Source organism: Magnolia sinica, chromosome 9 (genome assembly GCF_029962835.1).
Source record: "Magnolia sinica isolate HGM2019 chromosome 9, MsV1, whole genome shotgun sequence".
Classification (NCBI taxonomy): Eukaryota; Viridiplantae; Streptophyta; class Magnoliopsida; order Magnoliales; family Magnoliaceae; genus Magnolia; species Magnolia sinica.
In genome coordinates, this window is record NC_080581.1 from 4,523,174 (window position 1) to 4,547,253 (window position 24,080).

General features: G+C 37.1%; 1 protein-coding gene across 2 annotated transcripts; it reads right to left on the reverse strand.

Annotated features, from left to right (window-relative positions):
- Positions 1-12,476: 12,476 nt before the first annotated feature.
- On the reverse strand, positions 12,477-22,227 carry LOC131256710 (uncharacterized). 2 transcript variants are annotated; one of them, XM_058257714.1, is made up of 3 exons: positions 21,462-22,221; positions 14,202-14,457; positions 12,477-13,311 (listed from the first exon to the last, which is right to left on the reverse strand). In XM_058257714.1, the coding sequence occupies exons 2-3, from the start codon at positions 14,286-14,288 to the stop codon at positions 12,610-12,612; spliced, it is 789 nt and encodes a 262-aa protein (XP_058113697.1). In that variant the 5' UTR covers positions 14,289-14,457; positions 21,462-22,221; the 3' UTR covers positions 12,477-12,609. The 2 variants fall into 2 exon arrangements, with proteins under 2 accessions (XP_058113697.1, XP_058113696.1); XM_058257713.1 differs by lacking the exon at positions 14,202-14,457 and having other exon boundaries at positions 21,462-22,227.
- Positions 22,228-24,080: the final 1,853 nt, after the last annotated feature.

A 24,080-nucleotide genomic window follows, 5' to 3' on the forward strand; every position in this document is an offset into this window, starting at 1 on the left:
TGACCTATCTGAAACGCATCCCACATTTTGGACAGCTATATTTGAGTTAGTGTCATCCACGTGTATGATTCTGAGTGCCTGCGTATCAACCATCAATCCCTGCCAAAGTATCAAACAGGGAGTTATTTGGTATTCTGGCAGCGTATGACACTTGATACGCAGGCACCAATGGATTGAACACGTGGAACAGAGAGACTCAAATGAAACCGAGTAAAGTGTGAAATACACTGAATAAAAGTTACCAGCCCCAATATCATTTTGTTTGAACTATTTTATTCTCTGATTTGTGGACACTTATTTGAAAAATTAGGACCATTGACTAGTTTCATTTATAACCGTCCAATGAATGGACAAATCCTATAGACAGATCATCAAATGAGCGTACATTTTTCTTCGAGGCACATCTAAACTGGAACCATTATTTGGACAGTTCTATTTGAATATTTTGTATTCTTCGTTTGCAATTTCTAAATGTCTGAGTATCATCCATCACACTCTACCAGAGTATTAAGTTTTTTCCGGATAAAATGACCCTCCCGGACGAAAATGCAGTTCCTCTTTACTAGAGACTCCATGGCGATTCGCGCGACGATAGGTTGAAGAAGTGAATCTCGGAACACATGCGAAATTAGCTAACATGTGAAAGATCGGTGACATTCATTATTTTTCTCACTGCGCGAAAAAGAAGTTTGAATTATCCTTCAATCAGATTCGTCAAATTTCAATGTGTGCGTACGTGAATTCTGAAATGGATGGTTGGAAAGAAAACTAGTCAGAGTGGGACTCTCCAGATGAGGAGACACGTGGTTTTTAAGGAAGTGTATTTCAAGATTAGGATGTAACTTTTAAATGGCTCGGATCTGTCACGTATCCCTCGATTCACCTCTTCGACCTATTCCTCCATGAGTCACTTGGCATTTGTGTGTTTGAGAAAGTATCCAATGCTGAGAAATTATAGGATCCCGGACCCCAGGCTTTCACAATATCCTCTGGTTTTCAGTTCTGACCAGTGGGACCTACGGTTCATAGATCCAAACCATTGGTCCGCAGCGACCCACCAGGGATGGTTCATAATCCAAAAAAAGTACCGTATTTAGATATCTCAATTACGAGTGTGGGGATTCTTTTAGTTGAATATGGACCATTAATGTATTTCTCTTCCTAACTGTCTACCTTTAGGCCACAATCCAAATTGTTTAGATTGTCCCATCTACGGTGGTGAGAAACTGATCAATGGTCTGGATCACTAAAAAATGGGCCCCACTTGTAAGGCCTGAGTATAAAGTGCATAGGGAGATGATTGTGATACCATATAGCCATTCGAACCGAGTGTGGGTTAGGTGAGACCCCGGCCTCACCCACGCCGGTGCGGCACTTACCGTGGGGTTACTGTAGGGCCCACCTTGATGTATTTATTATGTATCTAAGCCGTTTATCCGTTTTTACAGATCGTTTTAAGGCATTATTACAAAAATGAAGCAGATCTAATTATCATGTGGGCCATACCATAGGAAACAGTGTTGATTGACCATTAATGGCTACAAAAGTTTTGGATCAAGCTGATATTTGTTTGACCCTTCATCCAGGATTATGTGACCTTATCAGAAGATTGGATGTTAAATAAACACTATGGAAACATTATAAGAAGTTTTTAATGATAGGACAGTCAATCACAACTGTTTCTTATGGTATGGTCCACCTGATAATTGTATCTGCTTCATTTTTTGAGATAATACACTAAATGATCTGGAAACACGGATGGACGGCATGGATAGATAATAAATACATTAAGGTGGTCCCCACGGCAAGGACCGCACCGTCTTGGGTAAGGCCGGGGTCTCACCTAATCGGCTCTCTTCGGAACCGGAATATCGTAAATTCGAAGTACGAGTGGACCGTGGTAGGGTAAATGAATCAATCAGGTCCGTCAATTTAAGTGGCCCCTACTTTGGAGATACAGAAATATCCAATTATCCCATCCGTCTGGGGTAAATGAATCAATCAGGTCCGTTCATTCAATCCCTGCTATTTTCTGTGGTGTAGTGCATTTGAGCTTTGAATGTGCATTATTTTTGGGTTCATGCTCTAGAATGATCTGTAAATTTTGATGGACGGTGTAGATCTAAAATGAGCTGCCAAAATGGATAATGGCATGGATAAAACGAATACATCATGGTGGGAACAACGTAGCTTTGAAACTCGTTAGCTGGTTAGTGTTGGGGTCACTAGCCAAACCGCATCCGTTCTCTTGATCCGAACATCCATGCCCAGCATGTTTCTACACCTACCATTTGAAACTTCCTTGGGCCCACCTGATGTTTATTAGGTCCATCCAACCTATTCATAAGGCTACACAAACATGTAAGAAAGGACTACACAAATTGAACTTGAGATCACCAGTGTTTCCTATGGTGGGTCCACCAATGCTTCAGATCTGCCTCATTTTTGGGCTCATAGCCGAAAATGAGATCACAAAATGGATGTATGGTGTCGATGACACACACATATAAAGGTGGGCCCCACCTGGGCATGCGGACCGGGCAGGGGCTTACATGCTAAGGTATCTGCTAGGCCAAGCTAGACCCTTGTGTTGGGCTTTCATAATGGGCTTGGACAACCCTCGGCCCATTTACACTCCCACCGGCACCAACCCATGAATTGGACCCCGTTTCCTACCGGACCAGTGCAACAGAAAAAATCGCTGTGGGGCTCACCTTGATGTCTGCGTGGCATCTGCTCCCTCTATCAGTCGTCACAGATCATTTTAAGATGAAATCCTAAAAATCAGGTTGATCCACAACTCAAGTGGGCCACACCACTAGAATAAAGGGGGACATGAGGTGATGCTCATATGTCATCCAACCCGTTCATGAGGTGAGACCTAAAATGACTAAAGGTAATATATATGTGGAAAAGGTACAATGAGGTCAACCTCATGGGCCCCACCATGATGGACATCCATCCCATTAATCAGTTCCACCCTTCCATGGTAAGATATGGGCTTAAAAATCAGGCCAATGAATGACTTTGGTTGGCCACATTACAAACAGTAGTTGAGCCCACCCATTGAAACCTTACTGATTGTATATAGGCCCAATGAAATGTGTTTTAGAAATCCAGACCATCCATTGTGTTTGTCCCACTTGGACGAGGGGACCCACAAAATTTCATCCCATTCCAATACACAGGTGCCCCACCAACGGCTTTAAGATGTTTTAGGCACTATTTCCAATGATTTCAAATGATATTGCCCATCTTAGTTCTGTGCTGATTTATAGGGGACATCCCACAACGTTGGAGGGGACCCACCAAATGCATGGTGTGGATATATCGCGATGGAGATCAGAGGTCGACCTCAGATAACCTTTATATAGAGAGGAACACTCACCTGTGCACTTTCCTACGTAAGCACTCGTGTACACCTTTGCACACGTGTTATGGACTTAGAATCTGAACAGTCCAAGTGATGTGGGCCATCTAAAAGAAAAATGAAAATCAAGGAGAAATGAGAATCATCTCGATAAAAATCAAGAGTTTTTTATGGAGCTGAAAGTTAGTATTGAAAAGTTTAAGGGGTACCACATCATGTGGACCGTTCAGATCCTGTGACCGTGTACAAAGGTGCGCATGTAACCCCATCATAGAGAAATGCTCACATGTGCGTACCTTCTTCCGTCAGCACGAGTGTGCACATTTGCACACGTGTTATGGTCACAGAATCTGAACGGTCCATGTGATACGTCACCTCTTGAAAATTTATGACCCCAACTTTCAGCCCTATACAGAGCACTAGTGGGCCATAACAAAGAGAAATGAAAATCAAGGGAGAAAAAATTTTCCTTTTTCCATAGACCACCATAGTTTTGTAACAGGCTGAAAGTTGGTCTAGAGAGGTCTCAAAGGGTTCCTCATCACATGGACCGTTCAGATTATTTGCTTATAACACGTGTGCAAAGGCGTGCACTGAAGCTCACGTAAGAAGGTTCGCCCAAGAAGGTGCAGCTAACCAGTTTTGGTTGAGTCTGATTTTTGGTTTCAGGTTATTGCATGAATAGGGCTGAAAGTTAGGCGGGTTCAACCTGACCCAACATTGAGTTGGGCTCGGGCAGGATGTCTCAAGTCGGGTCTTGGGCTTGGGCTTGGGCTATACAAACACTAACCCGATAAAACTTAGGTTGGGCTCGGGTTGAGGTCTTGGGTTGCCCGACCCAACCCGGACCCAATCAATATATAAGTTACTCATAAATTATAACTGAGGGTGGATCGTTTCTGTTGAAGGCATAGGAAATTCTAGTGCTGTTGGGTCTCATTGGTTTACATCAATTCTGACAACTCAAGCTAATAAGATATGCCGAATTTTTCACTCCCAAATAGATTGTGTGCTAACACCCGGATCCATAGCTCAACTGGCAGACTAAGTGGAGATACCTCGTTTCAACACCTGAGGTCTTGACATCGATCCCTAGCGGGGGTGGCTAACATGGAGTGTGTAATAACAAGCTAACTCAAAAAAAAAAAAAAAAACAGATTGTGTGCTATATAGTACGACTTTTAAAGGAGTAGTTCTCCTATATTTTAGCTTGTTTGTTTAGAAAAAAATGAAGTTCTTTATCATAGATAACTACATATATAATTAATAGATACAAAAAATAAGATGTGTATTAAAATATGGTAGACTAGTATAATAATGAAAATATTAGTATATAACCCGACCAACCCAACCAAGCCTTCTTGGGTTGGGCTTGGGTTGAGAATTTCCAACCTGAGGTTGAGTTGGGTTGGATTAGGGTTGAGGTATAGGAACCTTAGGTTGAGCTAGGGTTGAGCACCAACCCAATCAACTTTTAGCCCTAGGCCTAAGCTGGCTCGGCTAAAAGACGGAGTAGATTGCACCCACTCTCCACGACACGTTAGAATGAATCAAGGTACCCTACAATTCCTTTGGCAATCTCCCCACACGTGATAGACATATAGAATCTGGATCGTTCAACTATTGTGACTTACCTAGGATAAGCCAAGGTGATCCTAGACATCTGTTGGACACTGATCTCGACTCGTTGATTGGACTTACCTAGATGGCCGGTTGTGATTGTCAAGAATCGTCCAATCAGTATCAGCAGCCATGTCCTTGGTGTGGGCCCCTTCCATTGTAAGGCCCAGTAGATGAAAGGTTTAGAGATGGGGAAGCAGATTGCGTCCTGCCTGGTATGGACAGACTTGCTCCAGGCAAGGCTCTGTGAGGCCCACCGTGATGTATGGATTTTATCCATGTCGTCCATCCATTTTTTTAAAGATCATTTTAGTTAGAAGCCCGAAAATAAGGAAATTTTAATGCTTAAGTGGACCACACAGTGGGGTTTGAATTCCCACCGTTAAAAACTTCTTGGGACTGCAAAAGTTTTGATCAAGCTGATATTTGTGTTTTTCCTTCGTACAGGTCTACGTGACCTTATGAACAGGTCGGATGGACAATGAACATCAGAGTAAGCCCTAGGATGGTTTCAATGGTGGGTGTCATGATCACCATGGCTTCCAATGGTGTGGTCCACTTGAGCTTTGGATCTCCCTCAATTTTAGGCTTTTAGCCTCACATGATTAGGATAAAATGGATAGATAGCGTGGATAAAATCCATATATCAGGGTTCGAATCAACTCACCCACTCGGTTCAAATTGAGTCGAATCTGAATGAGCAGGACAAGTTGAGTTTGCTGAGTCGAGTTGCCTCGTGCCTAGCTATACTATTGATACCCATGACTAAAAATAAAAACAACATGCAAAAGTTACTATTATCTTAATCTAAACTAACTTTTGGTCATCATAATTTTTTACGTCAGAGAGTGTGGCAAAAAATCTTTAAAAAAAAAATACTTGGAAGCTTGTTGGAATCTAGGGAATGATACCAAAAGCTTACCGGAATGGATCCCATGAAAGTGGCAATGGTCTTAATGGCTAAATAGTCACCGCTAGTGGAAAAAACAAAGAAGAAAAGAAGGGAAAGCCCAAATGACATTTTTGGCGCAATGGACCACCTATTGAATCAATCTCATGTCTTATGTGGGACCCACCGGATTGTCTTTGAGTAGATCCAAGTCGTCCATATGAAATGAGTTTTAATTTCATGCCATTTGCTGAAGTTTGAGGAAAAAAACTCGTCATGGATGTACCACACCGGAGGAAATAATTTGAAATTAATGGATAATATTAATGCAGTTATGTGCCCCACACAACTCCAATTCTTTTAAATGATCATATATGAGTTCTTGCTTGTCCGGTGAAAGTGAACGGATTAGATTGGCCAATGTTGGCCCCAATCATTGATTTAGTGAGGCCCATTCTCATTCTCAAAATGCCCTTATCGACTTCCATGATTAGTTAACGCTGTACGAGGGGACGGTTGGAAGAGGGGTATTTCTGAAAGAACCTAGAGGGCTGAAATAATAATGTTTTTAAATACTGAGGTTATCGCCTTTATGACATCATAATTGATGACTATTTTAATTAATAACCCATATGGGAGAAGATTAGGTGGAGCTCCAGCCTCACCCAAGACGGTGCGGTTCCTACCCAGGAGCCCACCTTGATTTGTGTATTCTATATCCATGCGGTCCATCCATTTTTCCATATCATTTTAGGAAATGAGCCTAAAAATGAAGAAGATTCAAATCTCAGGTAGACTATACCTTAGGAAATAGTGTTGATTGAACACTCTACCATTAAAAATTTCCCAGGGCACACACATGTAACGTTTATGATATGTAGCCTTATAATGACCAATCGCACTTTTTCCAATGATATGGTCCACAATAGAATTTGATTAGCTTCAATTTTAGATTGAAGCCCTAAAACTATATGTTAAAACAGATGGACTGTGTGGATATAGAATATGTACATCAAGATGGCCCCACGGTAAGAGTTGTACCATCTTGGGTGAGGTAGAGGCTGCACCTAATCCTCTCCCCTTAAAATGGGGCATGGGTTCCCTTAACCATGTGTACAGGTATTGAATGATTGATCATGGAAAAACATGGCCGTCAGAAATCATATATTTAAAGGCGGCAAAAGGTACTATGTAATGTTTGTAGATGGTAGATACACTAAAGTATACCTTATAAGAAATAAATATGAAGCTTTATAAGCATTCATTAAGTATAACATTGAAGTTGAAAACTAACTTAAGGAGAATATTAAAAAACTTAGATCAAATAAAAGATTGGAGTATGAATCTTCCGAGTTTAGAGGACTTTTGAAAAGAATAAGATAGCTTACAAAACTTTTATTCCTTACGCACCAAAACAAAATGGAATAGATAAACGTAAGAATAAAACATTGAAAGAAATGATGAACTCTATGTTAAATAGTTCTGATTTGCCTTCTAATATGTAAAGAGAAGCCATGTTATTTGCCTGTTTTATAAAAAATAAAATATCCTATAAGAAAATTGATAAGTCACCATATGAACTATGAAAAAATTGCACTCCTAATTACAAATACATTAGAGTATGGGGGTGTTTGGCTAAAGTAAGGTTACTTAATTTTTTTTTTTATTAAAAAAATTGAGTCCCTAAAATAACAAATTTCATGTTTATAAGATATGTAAAAGACAGTGCAACATATGCTTTCTTAGCTTCGAAATCTAAGAATAACATTTTAGATCCAAACACTATTATAGAAGGTAGAGATGAAGAGTTTACAAAAAATGTCTTTCTTATTGAGTGTAAATCTGTGGAAATAAAAGATTAGTGGATCAGGTATTTCTTTAACTAGTAGAAGCATATATGAGAATAATGGAGTAGAAACAGAACCTAAAAAGGATCACGAGAGGTCGAAAGGAGACCAACCTAAGAGATGAGTTTTTCACTTTCTTGTTAGAAGTGATCTTAAGACCTATTCGGAAGTCATTAATTCTCTTGATGCATCTTTCTAGAGATAATGTATAAACAATGAATTATAGTCAATCATATCTAATGACACCTAAGAACCTGTAGACCTTCCTCATGGGAATAAGCCTATAGGGTATAAGTGGGTATTTAAAAAGAACCTTAGACCAAATGGATGTATAAATAAGTTTAAAGCTAAAGTGGTCGTAAAAGACTTTAGACAAAAAGAATGATATGATTACTTTCATGCTTATTCATCTGTAACCAAAATTATAACGATCAGAGTATTAGTTATAATAACATCCATATACAAGTTAGTAATACATCAAATTGATGTTAAAACAATGTTTCTAAATGGAAAGTTAGATGAAGAAATCTACATAGAATAACATAAGGGTTATATAATTTCAGGAAGAGAAAACAAAGTGTGTAGGCTAATCATGTCTCTGTATGGCTTGAAACAAGCTTCTAAACAATGGAATGAAAATTTTAAAAATGTTTTAAAGTCAAATGGATATCTAGTAAATTGTGTGGATATATGTGTTTATAACAAATTCTCCAGTAATGATGGTGTTATAATCTACTTATATGTAGATTATATATTTATCTTTGGAACCAATGTTAAGTTAATCAATTCGACTAAGAAACTTGTCTTTTAAGTTCTAACTTTGATACGAAAGACTTAGGGGAACTAAGTATGATATTAGGTATTCAGGTAATAAAAAAAGATGATAATATTGCTTAATCTTAATCTTATTACGTTGAGAAAATATTAAAAATGTTTGATCACTTTGATTACTTTATCGTTAATACATCTTATGATTATATTGTGCATCTCAAGAAGAAAAAGAATACAAGAAGTAGTGTATCTCAGCTTATAAAGTAATTGGTAACCTAATGTATCTAATAAACAGCATTAAACCTATTATTATATTTGCAATAGGTAGGCTAAGTAACTATGCACATAATCCTGGATATGATTATTGGAATACTTTGAATATAATATTGAAATACCTAAAATGTATAGTTACATATCGTATTAGTTGCATAGGTGATTCTCTTGTGTTATAAGGATACAGTGATGCTAATTAAAATGTCCATAGAAGCCTGTTTAGATATGGATGTTGCCCATCTGTGGTAGGGCCCACGTGAATTAAGGCATGGGATCCATTTGTTGAAATCTTTAGGAAAAGTGGGGTATGGACCTGGATAACGAGTAGTCGAGTTTGATATGGGCCAGCCTTTTGTTGCAATATTATGCAGGAGGAGTGACCTAAGCCTAAAAGCCAAGCCTATATATTAACTGGGTGCATTCTAGGTTGTTTTAGGATCCTGTCATCTTTGCCCATTTAGAGTTTCAAGGGTATATTTGTCATATCTCATGTCAATCGAGCCCACATAACAAGTCATCCAGACCTTTCATGAAAATGGGTGTTTGTGCTTGGACTCGAACCATGAATAATAATCATAGGACAGACTTGGGCTTGCTTGTTTTGGGTTGTGCTTGGTGTTGAGACTCAAATATTACATATTTTTTCCATTTATATCTTGGTTTTATGAACATGATAATACTTAATGGTATATTTTATACATGTTTGTATTGTAAGGTGAGTTTAAGAGCTTAGATTGAAAAGAATGTTAAATGTGTGGATTTAATGCTCAAGAATCACCATGGCAAAGAATATACATGGAGACCAAGATTGAAGATTTTAAGACCCCAAGAGTCAAGAAAACTAAGTGGAAAATGAAGGAAGTGTATAAATTAGTGCAGAAATTTGTAGGATCTGAGCTTAGATGACATTGAACTAGGTTCGATGACATCGAAGAATTACAGGAAAATCAAGTTTGGTTGTTGGACAAATTGGATGCAATCTTCGATGACATCGAAGCCAGTCTTAGATGACATCGAACTAGGTTCGATATCATCGAATGGTTTATGTAGAGTGAGAAAATTTGAAATAGTTTTCAGATTTTTCAAACCAGTTTGAAGGAGAGAGTTCCCCACTTATAAATAGGGCTTCCCAGGGCATTCCTAAGCATCATTCAGAGCATTCGAGAGCAAGATCTACGGTTTTTTTAATAGGATTTTTAGATCTTTACAAGTTCTTTTTAGATCTTTCTTTATTTATTTTCTTGCTTTCTTGTTGCTTTTCCATTCTGCAATTTAGTTATGTTTTTTTAGTTCCCTCTAGCCCAGGCTAGAAGGGAAGCACATTGGTTATAATTTTTAATTATAATGATTATTTATTTTTAATAATGAGATGAATGGTGTGTGCATGTTATCAATTATCTAGGTTTAGGCTTTTTATCCTCATGTGAGATCCATATGTTTCCATCATGTGAGATTCATATTGATAGATAGGCTTAACCTGGATCAATTAGATTTCTTAGATGAGAGATATTCTCAACTTGTTATATTTCTTTAATTCATTATCTCATGGATATTGGATGCTTAAAATCATTGGCGCTTGAGAATATAAATTAATGGTATTAATCCATGATTCTCTAATATTTTATTTCATTTATTAAAATATTTAAACTGTTTTTTTTTTTTCCGATTAGGCCGACCATAGTGCTCAGATCCTAGTTGTGTTATCAAAGTCATCATCATTTATTGATCATTAACCTATGTGTGGAACTTTGAAGCTTAGGTGTTGTTTTAATTTAATTGAATTTCATACCTTCAAAACTTTCAAAAACATTTCATCTGTTTAGCTTCCATTACTTAGTTAGTTTTGCATTTGATTTTCTCATTCTCATAGATAATTGATAACATACATTCTACATTTTTCATCTCCATTTTACGCGTGTACAATTCTTGGTGATGGGAACCAATCACCAAATGGGAACCAATCCACACGATGGTCAAAATGGCAGCCTTTAAAAGGTTATTCGTGCCTTCATTCTGCAAGCTACTGAAAGGGTGATTAGTGTCCTCCCATCAGTTTAGTTATTTTCATCAAGGCCCATGAAAGTAGGGCCGACTATATGTACAATGTGAATCAACTGACAACTGTATCACACTGTTATGGTATACCCTCTTAAGATCTAACATGACAATTGATATCATACTTACTAACATGACCATGTACCTGTGATCAGGAACATTCATCAAGTGGGATCCTCTTTGAACATGCCCCGGTGTGAAAATCCCACTGGCCCACTCATTAGGTGGGCCATATTGAAGTGCCCCAACTTGCGGTCTACTCTCATTTTTAAGTCCCAACTTGAAATAACATATGTAATTTGGAGCCTAGTACCAAGATGAATACCGAAATATCTGATGTAACGCTGGTGCGGACACTTTTCCAAGATAGACCAGAGAAGGCCAATCGAAGGTGGAAATGATCAGGACTGTCAGAACCCTAAAGCAGGTGTATCTCGCAAACCGAAATGAGTTATTTAATGTACGATATATGATTTTGAAGTAGAAAAGACTACTTTATCCAACCAAACCGGCTATGCGGGGTTGCCCACGCTAAATTTGTGAGATTCCATCAGATCGACGGTCAAAAGTCCATTTTAATTTCGTTTGTACCATTTATAATAAGTTTTAGTTCGATCATAACACTTGATCCTTTGAGTTTCAGGGGTTATGCCAAGGTGACTTTAAAAATTTAGGAGAATAACGTGGTTAGGCCAAATTGGACACTTATTATTTTTTGCCGAAAACCATGAAGTCTATTAGAAATCATTTCCCTATAAATAGTAAGTTTACTGTTTATAGTAAGTCATGTTTTTAGGGAGTTTGAGTTTGATTCTGAAACTTCTTCCTACGTTTGATATCACTATTTAAGGGTTTATAAATTCATTTTCATAATTAATCAATCTATTTTTGAATTATTAGAAATTATTTATATCTTTTTCCTATTGGATTCGAGGAATCCCTGTGAGGGGTCAAAGAAGGATTCACAGTAATTATCTTCTTGAGGAAGATGGTGATCAACTTCATCACGTCCATTCCCGCGTACTATACAACTAAAACACATTGCAATTTGATTCAATGGTGCATCCAAACGCACCACAAATATAATGCACAATTAGTTGTGGAGAATTCACACCATCCAAGAACATGATTTTCTTACTTGTTGGCAGAGCTACGTTACGACAAATATCAACCAAATAGGTGCCTGAATTGCATCCGATAGATACCCCTCCCAAATCCAAACTTCAGCTTGCACTTAGCATATTGAGTTTTTCAACTAAAACATTGCGATTCAATTCAATGGTGCATCCAAACATGACGCGAAACATAATACACATTCAATTGTAGAGAATTCAAACCAATCGATAACTGGATTTCCTTGCTTGTTGGTAGAGCTATGCTACGACGATTGCTGACCAAACAGACGCCTAAATTGCATTGAACACTTAAATGGGTTCGTGTTGGATTTTCTTTCTTGTTGGTAGAGCTATGTTACAGACAGATACCAACCAAAGAGGTGCGAATTGCATCCGACATCGAACGAATGCCATTGTCCTTCAAAATCCAAACTTCCACTTCCACTTTGGATACTGAGCTATCCAACTAAAATAGTGCAATTCAATTCAATTCAATGGTACATCCAAACACGGCATGTGGATTCAACGGCAGAGAATTCAAATCAATAGAGAACATGATTTTCTTGCTTGTTAGCAGAGCTATGTTATGATGAACATTAATCAAATGGTGCCTTGATCCCGCAAAATCAAAACTTCAAAATATCTGAAAGCTTACATATGGATTACAGTTCATGTCCTGTTCAAGCTTAGTGTTCGAAAGAGCCAATGTTGTCGCTGTAAGCTTTCTCGATCACCGCATTCCTCCTCTCGTTCTGATCTTGCCGATGTGGACAGAATTGGCTGTCTGGTTTCATTTGGGGTCGACTCAGAGCAGCCCAATTCAATATTCGAACGTGGTCGATGCTTTGATTTTTTCTTATCTGTGCCGTATCCAATGCTTAACGTCAGCTCAACATCGTTCTCTCCACTAGTATTGTAACATTGGTCATGAGAAATGCCGCCAATTGCCATTTTATCTTTCATGCGCTGCCTGAAGATTGGGCCTTGATCATGGATTTCACTAACGTTGGTGGAAGTGTCTCCTCTGGCGGGCCATTCAAGATCGAAGCCTCTGTGCATTCTGAAAGTTTCTCCTGAGCTGCTACTCGGTTCCTGTGAGCTCGAATCAAGCCTCACATTATATCGCTGGTGGAAATTGTAATCGAAAGGGATTTGAACAGTCTGATGATAGTTGTTGCTGAAGTAGGAATGGCTAGTTTGTGAGCCATTGGGACTCCAAAACTCGGTTTGCTGATCTGGGTCTGTGTAATTAGATCCTGTGCAGGTCGCTCTAGGATCCATGTTAGAGAGGTAGTGGAATTTCATCTCCTTACTCCGAAGCTCGGTCATTAGCATCTTTTGGACTCTGTATAACCGGTGGAGTTCCTTTACCTGCATTGTATGATAGCGAACAGATGCATCAGAGTCTGATAAGATAATGTAATATATTTAGGGTCTGTTTGGTTGCATCAAATTCCTTGACATATCATAAAATTTTGCACCAAATTAGACCGATTAACCATGAAACATCATGATATTTGGTGTAACTAAATGCAAATTTTCCTAAATACTTGTTGATATTTTAAGAGAGGTATTACATTATGCTGACCATTGATCAGGTGGGCCCAATCACGGGTTGAGCCATGCCCCAGTACCTCCCCTATCAGATGGCCCCAAAGATACAATTAAAATGGACAATTATGATCGATGGTGCAAATTTAATAGTTACCAGGTGGACATTTGAGATCATTTAGTGTGGGTGATCTTTGGGGCATCTCCTATATGAAGAAATTGAATTTTCATAATTGAACCCCATAAAATAAATGATACAGAAGTCACAAGTAGGCCTCACCAAACAAATGATGGGATATCTATGGTATTTTGGGCCGAGCGAGTGCTCTATCGGATGCCAGATAGTTCCTCCTTGGGGTGTGTTTGGGAACATTGAATACTTTGGAAATGAAAATATTTTCCATGGAATCCTAGTGTTCCTTTGTTTGAGAAAAATATAGATATGAAAACCATTTTTTATTTTGCCTAAAAAAACACATATATCAATTTCTTCCTTAAATTTTTTTTTTTAAAAAAATAAAAAAAATCCATGTTCTATGTTGATTTCCAAGGTTATGAGAGATAGGTCATGCTGTTATATATTGTTGACCTTTTAACATTTCCATGGAAACTATGGTTGGAATCCACACTTCTCTATTTCCCAATAATTTCATATTGGTTTTCCATGTTCATGTTTCAATTTCTATCCAAACTAAATCTTCAATTTGCACCTGCTCTTTGAAGACCTCCTCCTGCTTCAACATCATCTTTCCCATGGATTCTTTGTTGTTATATTGCTCAAGCAATATTTTATCCATAGACTCTTGAAGCTGGTCGAAACCAGTTCCTATATTCTCCTCGAAAATTCTCTTCCTAGACCAAGTCCAAATATCCGCAGTCTCGACCCGTACACCTAACACATCACCGTACGTTTTGCTTTTACTGTTGCTAACAGGTTCAGAGCATACTGTAGTTCTGTTATCATGCCTGGAACAACAGAAAGAGATTGCATTACAACATTGTAACAAATAGATATACAGTCCTGGTCCAATACAAAGCTTATGTATGTGTACAGAATGTGTCTGAGTACATATAAGTTCTTCTAAGTCATTTAAGTGCATATGAGTATGATCCAAGTGCAATTGTAACTGTGTTCAAGTTAATATAAGTGCAATGCATATATGTAATTAGACTGCTCAAAGTACTTCTATTGATAACTAACTCCCTTTTATTGCTACTTTTGGTAATAGAATAGTACAACTCATTTACTCTTATTTCACAAAAGAAGGAAAGATAGTGGGGCGTAAATCTATAGTGTAGGTCCCTTTAGGAAACTACAATACATAAGAACAACATAAACTAGAAAGACTAGTTTATGGCATTGTAACATACAACATAATTTGCAAAAGGGAATTGATATATAGATCCACCCCAATTGATAATAACACCCCTTTTTTCTTTATAGTTATGGTGCGTTGTACCATTGTATTAAAAAAAAGTAGAAATGGTGGGTGGCCCGCTACCGATCATGGTGTAATGCATTACAAAAGGTGATAGATTAACCAAAATAGACTATTTCTGTATCTTATGTTTTAGTATATTTATCCACTCTATCCCAATGTAATTGTTCAAGTAAAATATCAAATTCCCACCATTGTTGCTCTAGACCTCTCAATCAAAATTGTAAAAAGTCTCTCTACTTTTCTTAATCTTGAAGGTAAAAATTATAGCCTCATTTGACAACTTCGATCATTTTGAAGTCTACTGACATGTCTTACTTACTTGAAAGGGAGAAAAATGTGAGCACATCTAGTTAGTAAGTTTGCAGACAATATAAATTAATAGGATTTTGACTTGATCCATTAAAAAAATTAAATAAATATTGTATAAACTAGAGTACATACCTTACACCATTGAACTTGATGATAAAGTTCAATAGTGATGAATCATTATTTAATTGAATGATTTGCAAATTTTAGATCTTTATTACACAACACCTCTAGCATAATCAACAACTTAGATCTACTAGGCTTGATATTCTCTTTCCTTAACTCATTATGATGCATGAACGGAGATGAGTGTATTTTATTGCAATGTTGAGTTGAAGAGAGGGACTAAAAGCCCTGATATATATATATATATATATATATATATATATATATATATATATATATATATATATATATATATATATATATATATATATATATATAGATGATTTGGTTCCAACCCATTAAAGGAACCAATAAAGTATGTGACTCTTTGCCTTCTCCGATTAATTAAATTTTTTTAAAAAAATTTTAATAATGAAATTTTAAAAACTTTTTTACTAAAATAAAATCACATTTGAATAAGAAAAGTCACCCCTATGGAATGTGAAAGGGCATATTTGGAATGTGAAAGACGTCCTTGAAATGTGAAAGGTCGTCTGTGAAAGTCGAAAAGTGTGGTCATTTAGGGTACTCCTTATATATACATATACATATAAATACATACATAAATATATGTATATATGTGTATATATACATATATATGTATGTATGTATGTACATTCATACACATACACACATATTTCCAACATTCTCCCACTTGGCATATATGACCACAATTTGAGAACTTTGTCACCATTCATTTTAAAAGTTTTGAAAATACTGATTTTCTAAATTAAACTCTTCTTAGATTCAGATATTTAGAAAAGACACTTCTGGTGGCGCTACACTAGAAAACATTCTCATCCATTGAACTTTTTTAATAGAGCATTATACCTTGATTAAATGAAACTACTAATGCGAACCATTGAAGTTATACATCATTTAATGACATAGTCATTTCCATGTATTACAATACTATCAATTTCATCTAACTTGGTACTTAACAAAGAGACTAATAGGCTAAGTGTAAGGCTTGTTAAATATTAATGATCTAACAATTATACATTACTTATACCTATCACAAAATTATATACATAAAGTAAGAAATCAAAATGAAAATATGACATGAGATACTGTTTTTTATGTTATTACATAAAATAATGACAATGGCACATCATATCATAATTAGGTCAATTCTGACTACATAGCCTTTATAGGTGTTTGGTAGTAAGCCTCTGATCATTGGATGCAATCATTTGGTTAGACCTTATATGTTCAATAGACACTTAGCGATTCTATACACTTTTTGTGTGTTTAACTTCAACATGCTTAGCTCAATCAAAATGTTTGTCATTTTCTATAGTAACATATTACCGTGACATTATCACAATAAAATTCTTAGCGGCTTAAAAATGGTGTTGACAACCCGAACCCATGAGATGAAATTTCACAACTATATTACCTGAGTAGTGACCTCAAAGTGCACCACAAATTCCACTTCCATCGTAAATGCAGGGACATAAATCTACTTTACAATTTTCTATGAAATGGCTCCACCAACAAAGTACAAAAATATAATCAGATGTCGACTTTTGCTGTCAATGCATATAATATAATTGGAGTGTAAAAATCCAATGACTTCTAATTGATCAGATCCTTTACAGGTGAATATATAATTTTTGGTTCCCTATAGATAATGCATAGCTTTTTTCGCAGCTTTTTAGTGATCCAACCCCAAGATCAACATAGTTTTCTTTGCAAGTTTTTAGGAATCCGACTCATAATTGTTTTGATATCTACTCAACATCCTAATGATAAAGTTGATATTAGGTCAAGTACAAGTTTGTGCATACATAAGGCTCCTTCCTCTTTACAAAAGCATAGGGTTTGTCTTTCATTTGTGCTATCATTATATTTTTATTTTAGCATTGGTCATAACTGAATATGTCTCATTTAACAATAGGTGAATCACCACTCCTATTCATAGTGTATCTTTCAAGAATTATATCAGTGTATGCTTTCTATAATAATTCAAGCAGTTTGTGAGATCTATTTCGATATATTTTGATGCCAATAATAAATGAGGCTACACTTTATCTTTTATTCGAAGTTTTCAAAGAGAAAATCTTTTGTTTCTTGCAACATTCTCATATCATTACTACCAAGCAAAATATCATCTATATATAGAATCAAAAAGATAAATTTATTCTCACTGATTTTTAGATATATATACTAATATGTAGTATTTTAAAAAAATAAAATCAAAGGTAACAATTATATGATTAAACTTGAGATACCACTATCTAGAAACTTGTACAAGTTCATATATGGATGTCTTCAGTTTGCACACTAGTTGTTCTTTATCTTCTTTAATAAAGCCATTTAGTTGTTTCATGTAGCCTTCCTTATCTAAGTTCCCATTGAAAAATGCTATTTTCATATTCATCTAGTATAGCTTGAGATCATAATAAGCCACTAGTGCCAAAATGATTTTGAAGTGAACCCTAGAGGATTGAAGGTCTCATGGCAATTGAAGTAAATCCCTTAACAATTTATCTAGTTTTTGTTGGAAATAGGTGCTAAAAATAGTACACAAAAATTAAAAAACAGAAATAAAAATAAAATGAAGTAAGAAAAACTTATTGCTTTGAGTCGAGGCATAACTGAGTCAATCGGCTTGAAACCAAATTTGTCCTCCTTGGAGTGCATCCCAAGTGCAAGAGGAATCGTAGACAATTGGTCTCCAAGATACAATAACTATAATCGGGAATCAACGGTGCACTCGTTGTATATGGGCTTGAACCAACGCACAAAACTTTAAATCAAAATAAGTTGACTCGGCGGCAAACTTAGTTGTAGAAAACCCAATGACATTTTAAAAAAGTAGAGAACGAACTTGATTTTTGAGTGAATGAAAACGTATTAGAGTAGGTCTATTTATAGACCTCGATTAGGTGCTTAAAGCATCGTTTCAAATATATTGAGTTTATTGGGTTTAAATCCAATTGGTGCGACCACAAAAAATAGACGTCTTTGGTTTGAAAATTCACCCAAAAACGACAGTGCGAGTATACTCATGGAGAAAAACTATTAAAGTGAGTGCACTCTCAATCCACACAAAGACCTTGACCTTAACCCAGCGTAGCGCATCCGCACGTCACATATCCACGGCTCGGCTCAATGTGTGCATGTGTGGTTCAAGGCATAAGTTAGGGCTAGTCTCTGGGTTTTTTGCAACTGAGTTTTCCGCCGAGTAAACTCATTTCAATTTTTGAGTAAATGAAAATAGATTAGAGTAGGTCCATTTATAGACCTCAATTAGGTGCTTAAAGTATTGTCTCAAATAGGTTAGGTTTGTTGGGTTTAAACCCAATTGGTGCTACCACCCAAACAGACGTGTCTTTGGTATGAAAATTCGTGCAAAAACGACAATGCGAGTATACTCGTGGAGTAAAACTGTTAATGTGAGTGCACTATTAGTCCATACATAGACCTTAACCCTAACCCAGCACAGCGCGTGCGCATGTCACATATCCTGGCTCAGCTTGGTGTGTGCATGAGTGGTTAAAAGCATAAGTTAGGGCTAATATTAGTGGATTATTTTTTACTCATATATGAAACTCTAATTCTTGAAGGTAAACAACGTAATTATCCGAATTGTAATCTCTTTACCCTCTGAGATCTTCTTCGTGCTTCAAGTTGAGGTACTTGATTTACATGTTCTATGACAATATTTTCTTCATAAAGTGGTTCATTTCAATGAGTTATTGTTCCTTGTAATTATATGGACGATATCCTGTATACAGGTAATAGGATCTATACTTATCTTTCTTCTAATACAGGTAATGGAATCTATACCGGTCTTTCTTCTAATATCATATTGTGTTGTTCATCACCATTTTTCAAGAATTAAGTTGCTCAAGTTTCAACAATCCTGGTACTTAATTAAGGTAGTAAAACCTACAGCACTTTGATTTCTCACAATTTCAGATGAAAAAATAACTCACAATTTTGAGATTGCTTTGGCTAACGTCGTGTTTGGTTGCACAAGTATCATGAAATTTAATGATTAAATAGTCTAACTTGGTGAAAAATATGATGGAATTTTATGATATGTGGTGCAACCAAATGCACCTCAAGTTAAACTCCTCCAACTAGAAAAACCATGATCACGTACAAACTACAAATGAAATCCCCTGGTTTGGATCTAAAACGAAATATCTATCTATCCATGAACTGCTTGATCTTGGGTACAACTACATCTCTAGAAAACACAATGCTCACAAACCTATCTCTAGAGGAACTATATGATCCTTGACTGAAAGACGTCGGGAATATGTACACAGTATTGCGAGTAGGGCCGACGATTCTCCAATCTAGACAGTTTCTCTGATGCGACCCACAATGGATGGATCATGCTCCAAAAATCTCACAGACAGGAAGAATGTGGACAGTACTTGCTGCATTTCTCTTTGTAAGCAATGGTCTAGATCACAAAAACATGGCCCCACTGTAAAAACTAGAAACCCAAGTGAAAGATCATATCTAATTAATAAAAGAAAGATCATATCTAATTAATAAAAGAAACATGACCCAAGAACTTTCTTACAGTTTTTAGACCTAGAATCCATTGGGCAGAAATGCATTTGAGACTTCAAAGCTCTCCATTGGCTGTATATTCACCACTAAACCAACGAATGCCGGAAGCGTTAAATTCCTACTCTGGTAAGAAATAGAAGATGACCGAATTCGCCATGGATCAAATAACACTAAGTAACCAGCCATGGTAATTTTTCATACTAGAAACATTGAGAAAGATTTATTTTGGGGAAACTGCTGTTGCATTGTTCTTCTGACAATCAAAATGTTGGTTTGTGATTCATGATTCACTGAAGAGGATATGACCAACCGCAGTGGGGCCTGTACGTTTCAAGTCCAATCTGAAATGACCATGGTGGCAAATGAATGGAGTTGGGCTAACCTCACATTGGGCATGTCTGCTTTATTGAATTGAATTATCAGATTTCATTTGAATTGTGCACCCAAACGCGTACTAAACACGACCATACTACCAGTGCTACCATACCAAACTGTTTAATCCTCAGATGACTCACAAAAACAGAATTTTTGAGGGACTGAAAGCATTGAAAGAACTGCCTATATTGCAGCAGATGTAGCTCAACCATCTTCCATTTCAAGACATCCAAATATCCTTTTTGGGGAATCTGTGAAGTCCACAATCTGTAAAAGATGCCCACGTGAATATTCTTTAAGGCCAGCACTCAAATCCTGACATGGGTTTTCAAGGATTTTTTTAGATGTGGTCCATATCAAGAGACACGATCAATGACCATCAGTGGGTCTGGTATGATCTTTATGAGAGGTTTTACATGGCCATATGGTGTACAGAAAGTATATCAGTCAGGGGCCACAAGCCAAGGTGTCCATGATTGAGAAATTCCTTCTTTTGAAGACACGAATTGCTCATCGAGACCTTCATCGACCTGATAAATGACCACTGTAAAAATAAGTCCCTCTATACAGCTCGTCACGGAATCATTGCAGACCTCAACTTCTTGATGCAGAACATATCCATGCAAGAAGAGCTAAACTATAAAAAATCCTGGAAATTCCGAAGGCGAGATTCAAGTAAAGATGCATCTGTCATCACAAAAAAAGGCATGTCTGTCATCCTTCGACAATCAAGTCCGTGAATCGTGATCGATAATTCTCCCTGGCTAAAAATTTCCAACGATTGGTGTCACAAAGGAAGAAAAAGGCCTCTCTGATAAGCTGAAATACTTGAGAAAATCCTCCATCTTAAGAAAAGCCACCCAAATTGAATAGAACTTTCAAGAAAGCTTGATATACAAAGCTGAAGCTGCTGCCCATAAATTCAATTCTACCTTAAAAAAATCCCAATCCTACCCAAAAATCATGAACAAGAGCTATTTACATAGCACTACCTTTCCACAGACAAAAAATAAAAAATAAAAAATCATAGTATTTTCAGAAGGAGGAAAAAGTAGTAGTTGCAAAAAGAATAAGTGATCCAAACAAACAGTGATTAAAAAACAAATTTAAGATAGATGAAGGAGAAGAAAGAGAAGATCATATCACCTGCGAGATTGAACGGTGAGAAGAACTATGTTGCAATTGCTTATGAAGCATCTTCCTCCCACTAACCCCTCCTCTCATCCATCTGCCATTGCAAGACACAAAACAATACAGAAATCTCCTCCTCATCAGCACCCATCACTCATTCTCTCAGGAGGCCTAGTTGACCAGTGCCTCGGCCGCGGCCAACAGAAGAAGTCCCACTGAGACCCAGATATCCACAACTTCCATAGACAAAAACAGTCCTACTTTCCTTGAAAAACAACACATCTAACCCAAAATTAATGCAAGATTGACAGGCTGTGGAGGGAGGCAAGACAAGGTGGGGATGCTTGTGGTGGAGAAATCAGCTGCAGTATTGTATTGCTGTAGTGTGGGAGAGGATCAGAAAGAGAAGGCAAAACAAAACAGAACTGGAATAAAAAACAGATCCCACTCCTCTACATAAAGCCCAGACAGCCCTTCCAAGGACATAAAGATATGAAGATGCTCTTCTCTTCAAGCACAATCTCTCTCTCTCTCTCTCTCTCTCTCTCTCTCTCTCTCTCTCCCTTTGAAAATTTTAAAAGATACCCAATCAGATTTTTCTAACTGTCCTTCACAGCCTACCTCCAGCTTAGCTTCTTTTCTTACAAAAGAAATCATAGTCTTTTTGAATACTCGTGAGAATTTTCTAAGTTTCCTTCAAAACCCACCTCTAGATTTTGGTGAAAATGCCTGAAACTTTCGTAAATAGAAAATCTGAGGAATGCCATGTCATTATTCCAGGTGTAATTCAAAACCCACCTCCACATTTCAGTGAATTTTGCTCAGGACTTGCTTTAAGCCATGTATCTTTCTAAACGTATAATAACAAAAAGAAAAAACAGAAAAAAAGCCTGCTCCATTACTCCATGTGTAATTTAAAATCCACCAGTAGATTTCAGTAAAAAAAAATAATATAAAAATAAAAATAAAAATAAAAATCTTGAAAGGCAGTTGAAACTGCCGGTTTGGACGTTACCTATCAGAATATGCCAACTGTCCTTTTTATGGCCCACCGCCAAAACTTTTTCTATCTTTGCTTATTTGTAGTTAGAAATTGATATACACATTGCATTTTTCCACGTGAAAACGTTTTACTGCTTCGGGTCCCTATAAATGTAGAAATATGAAAAATAAGGCTTGAGAACCACCGGCACGCTAATTGAAATATCTACTAATATTTCCAGTGAGATTTGAATTAAAATAATTTTCTAATGAGAATGGACAATTGACCAATTGCTTTGAAAGTTTGAATCCGTGAATCAATTCCTTCATCTCATATCTCCTGCCCACATCCCATGGATTAAGACATCCGCCGAACCTGCTTATGGCCTTACTTCACATGGATTCTGCTTTACACAAGCCACAGGTGTCACACGGGTGGGGCTTACCTCACACGAACCACTCGCCTCACATAAGTTATCCACTATTAATGTACCCTTATATCTCCGTAAGTTATTCACTATTAATGTACCCATATATCCCGCAGGCCACCCCACTCAAGTCCGGTGTGAAAATGATTTTGCATTATCGGTTCTTTGGAATTCTTTATTAATGATGGTGATCAAGTACAACAGATAACTCCTAATTAAATTTAAATAATTATAAAAAATACATCCTTATCTTCGAGGATATGGTACACTACATGACGATTGAATATATGTGCACTCCCACTTAAATATACTGCAATTCATCTAAATACAAGACTATATACTTTAATAGGGTCGTCTCATCAGGTGGGCCCTAACATCAGTACCGCTGGATATCTAATGATTTAATTCAACATACTTGTGTGGTCCACTGAGTAGCGGTCTGACTTGATTTTTGATAAACGTGATGGCCCTTGTGGGGCCTATCTTTTAAATGGTATTGATTTCCTAAACGAGTGGCTTGTTGGCAGGAAGAAGTGGATGGTGCCACAAGTTTTCATGCGTGTAAGACATCTTAGCCGCTGAAAATGTAGGCCCCACATTGAAGAATCATGGGTGCGAAAGCTAGGATGATCCAGTCATCAGGTGGCCACATGTGTGCATTGAGTAAATCCAACGGCCACAAATTGTATCCATCAGCGATCTGTTGTTTTCTACAGTGTGGCCCACCTGATGAAAGGATCTGAGTGGGTTTTCCATTCAATGATCTTTAAGGTGGGGCCTACCTCTTCAGCGAATAGGATCCTCTTTTAAAATTACCTTAAGATACACATTGACATAGATTGATATCTCCACTGCATACATGTCTGGGTGACTTGACAATTGAGACGGTCCATCTTGTTGCCTTACTATGGATGGCAAAGATTGCAAAATACGCACAAAATCAGATGATCCTAGACATCTAATCAATGGCCTTTAAATCAACGGTGGAAGACAAAAATTATTAACAGTCAAAATTTCAACTCAGGATCGCCTAATAAGTTTTATTTTTTAGACATAAGAAATCCATGATAGGTCCCACCAGATGGACAGCCCAGATGGATAGATCACCACCCATATGCACTACGGAGAGATATGGCGCTACATATTCAATAGCCCTTCAAAACCGGACTCGGATTCGGTAGTGACCCCTCCAGTACCCACCTCCCTACTGGTTGGTACCGGAAAA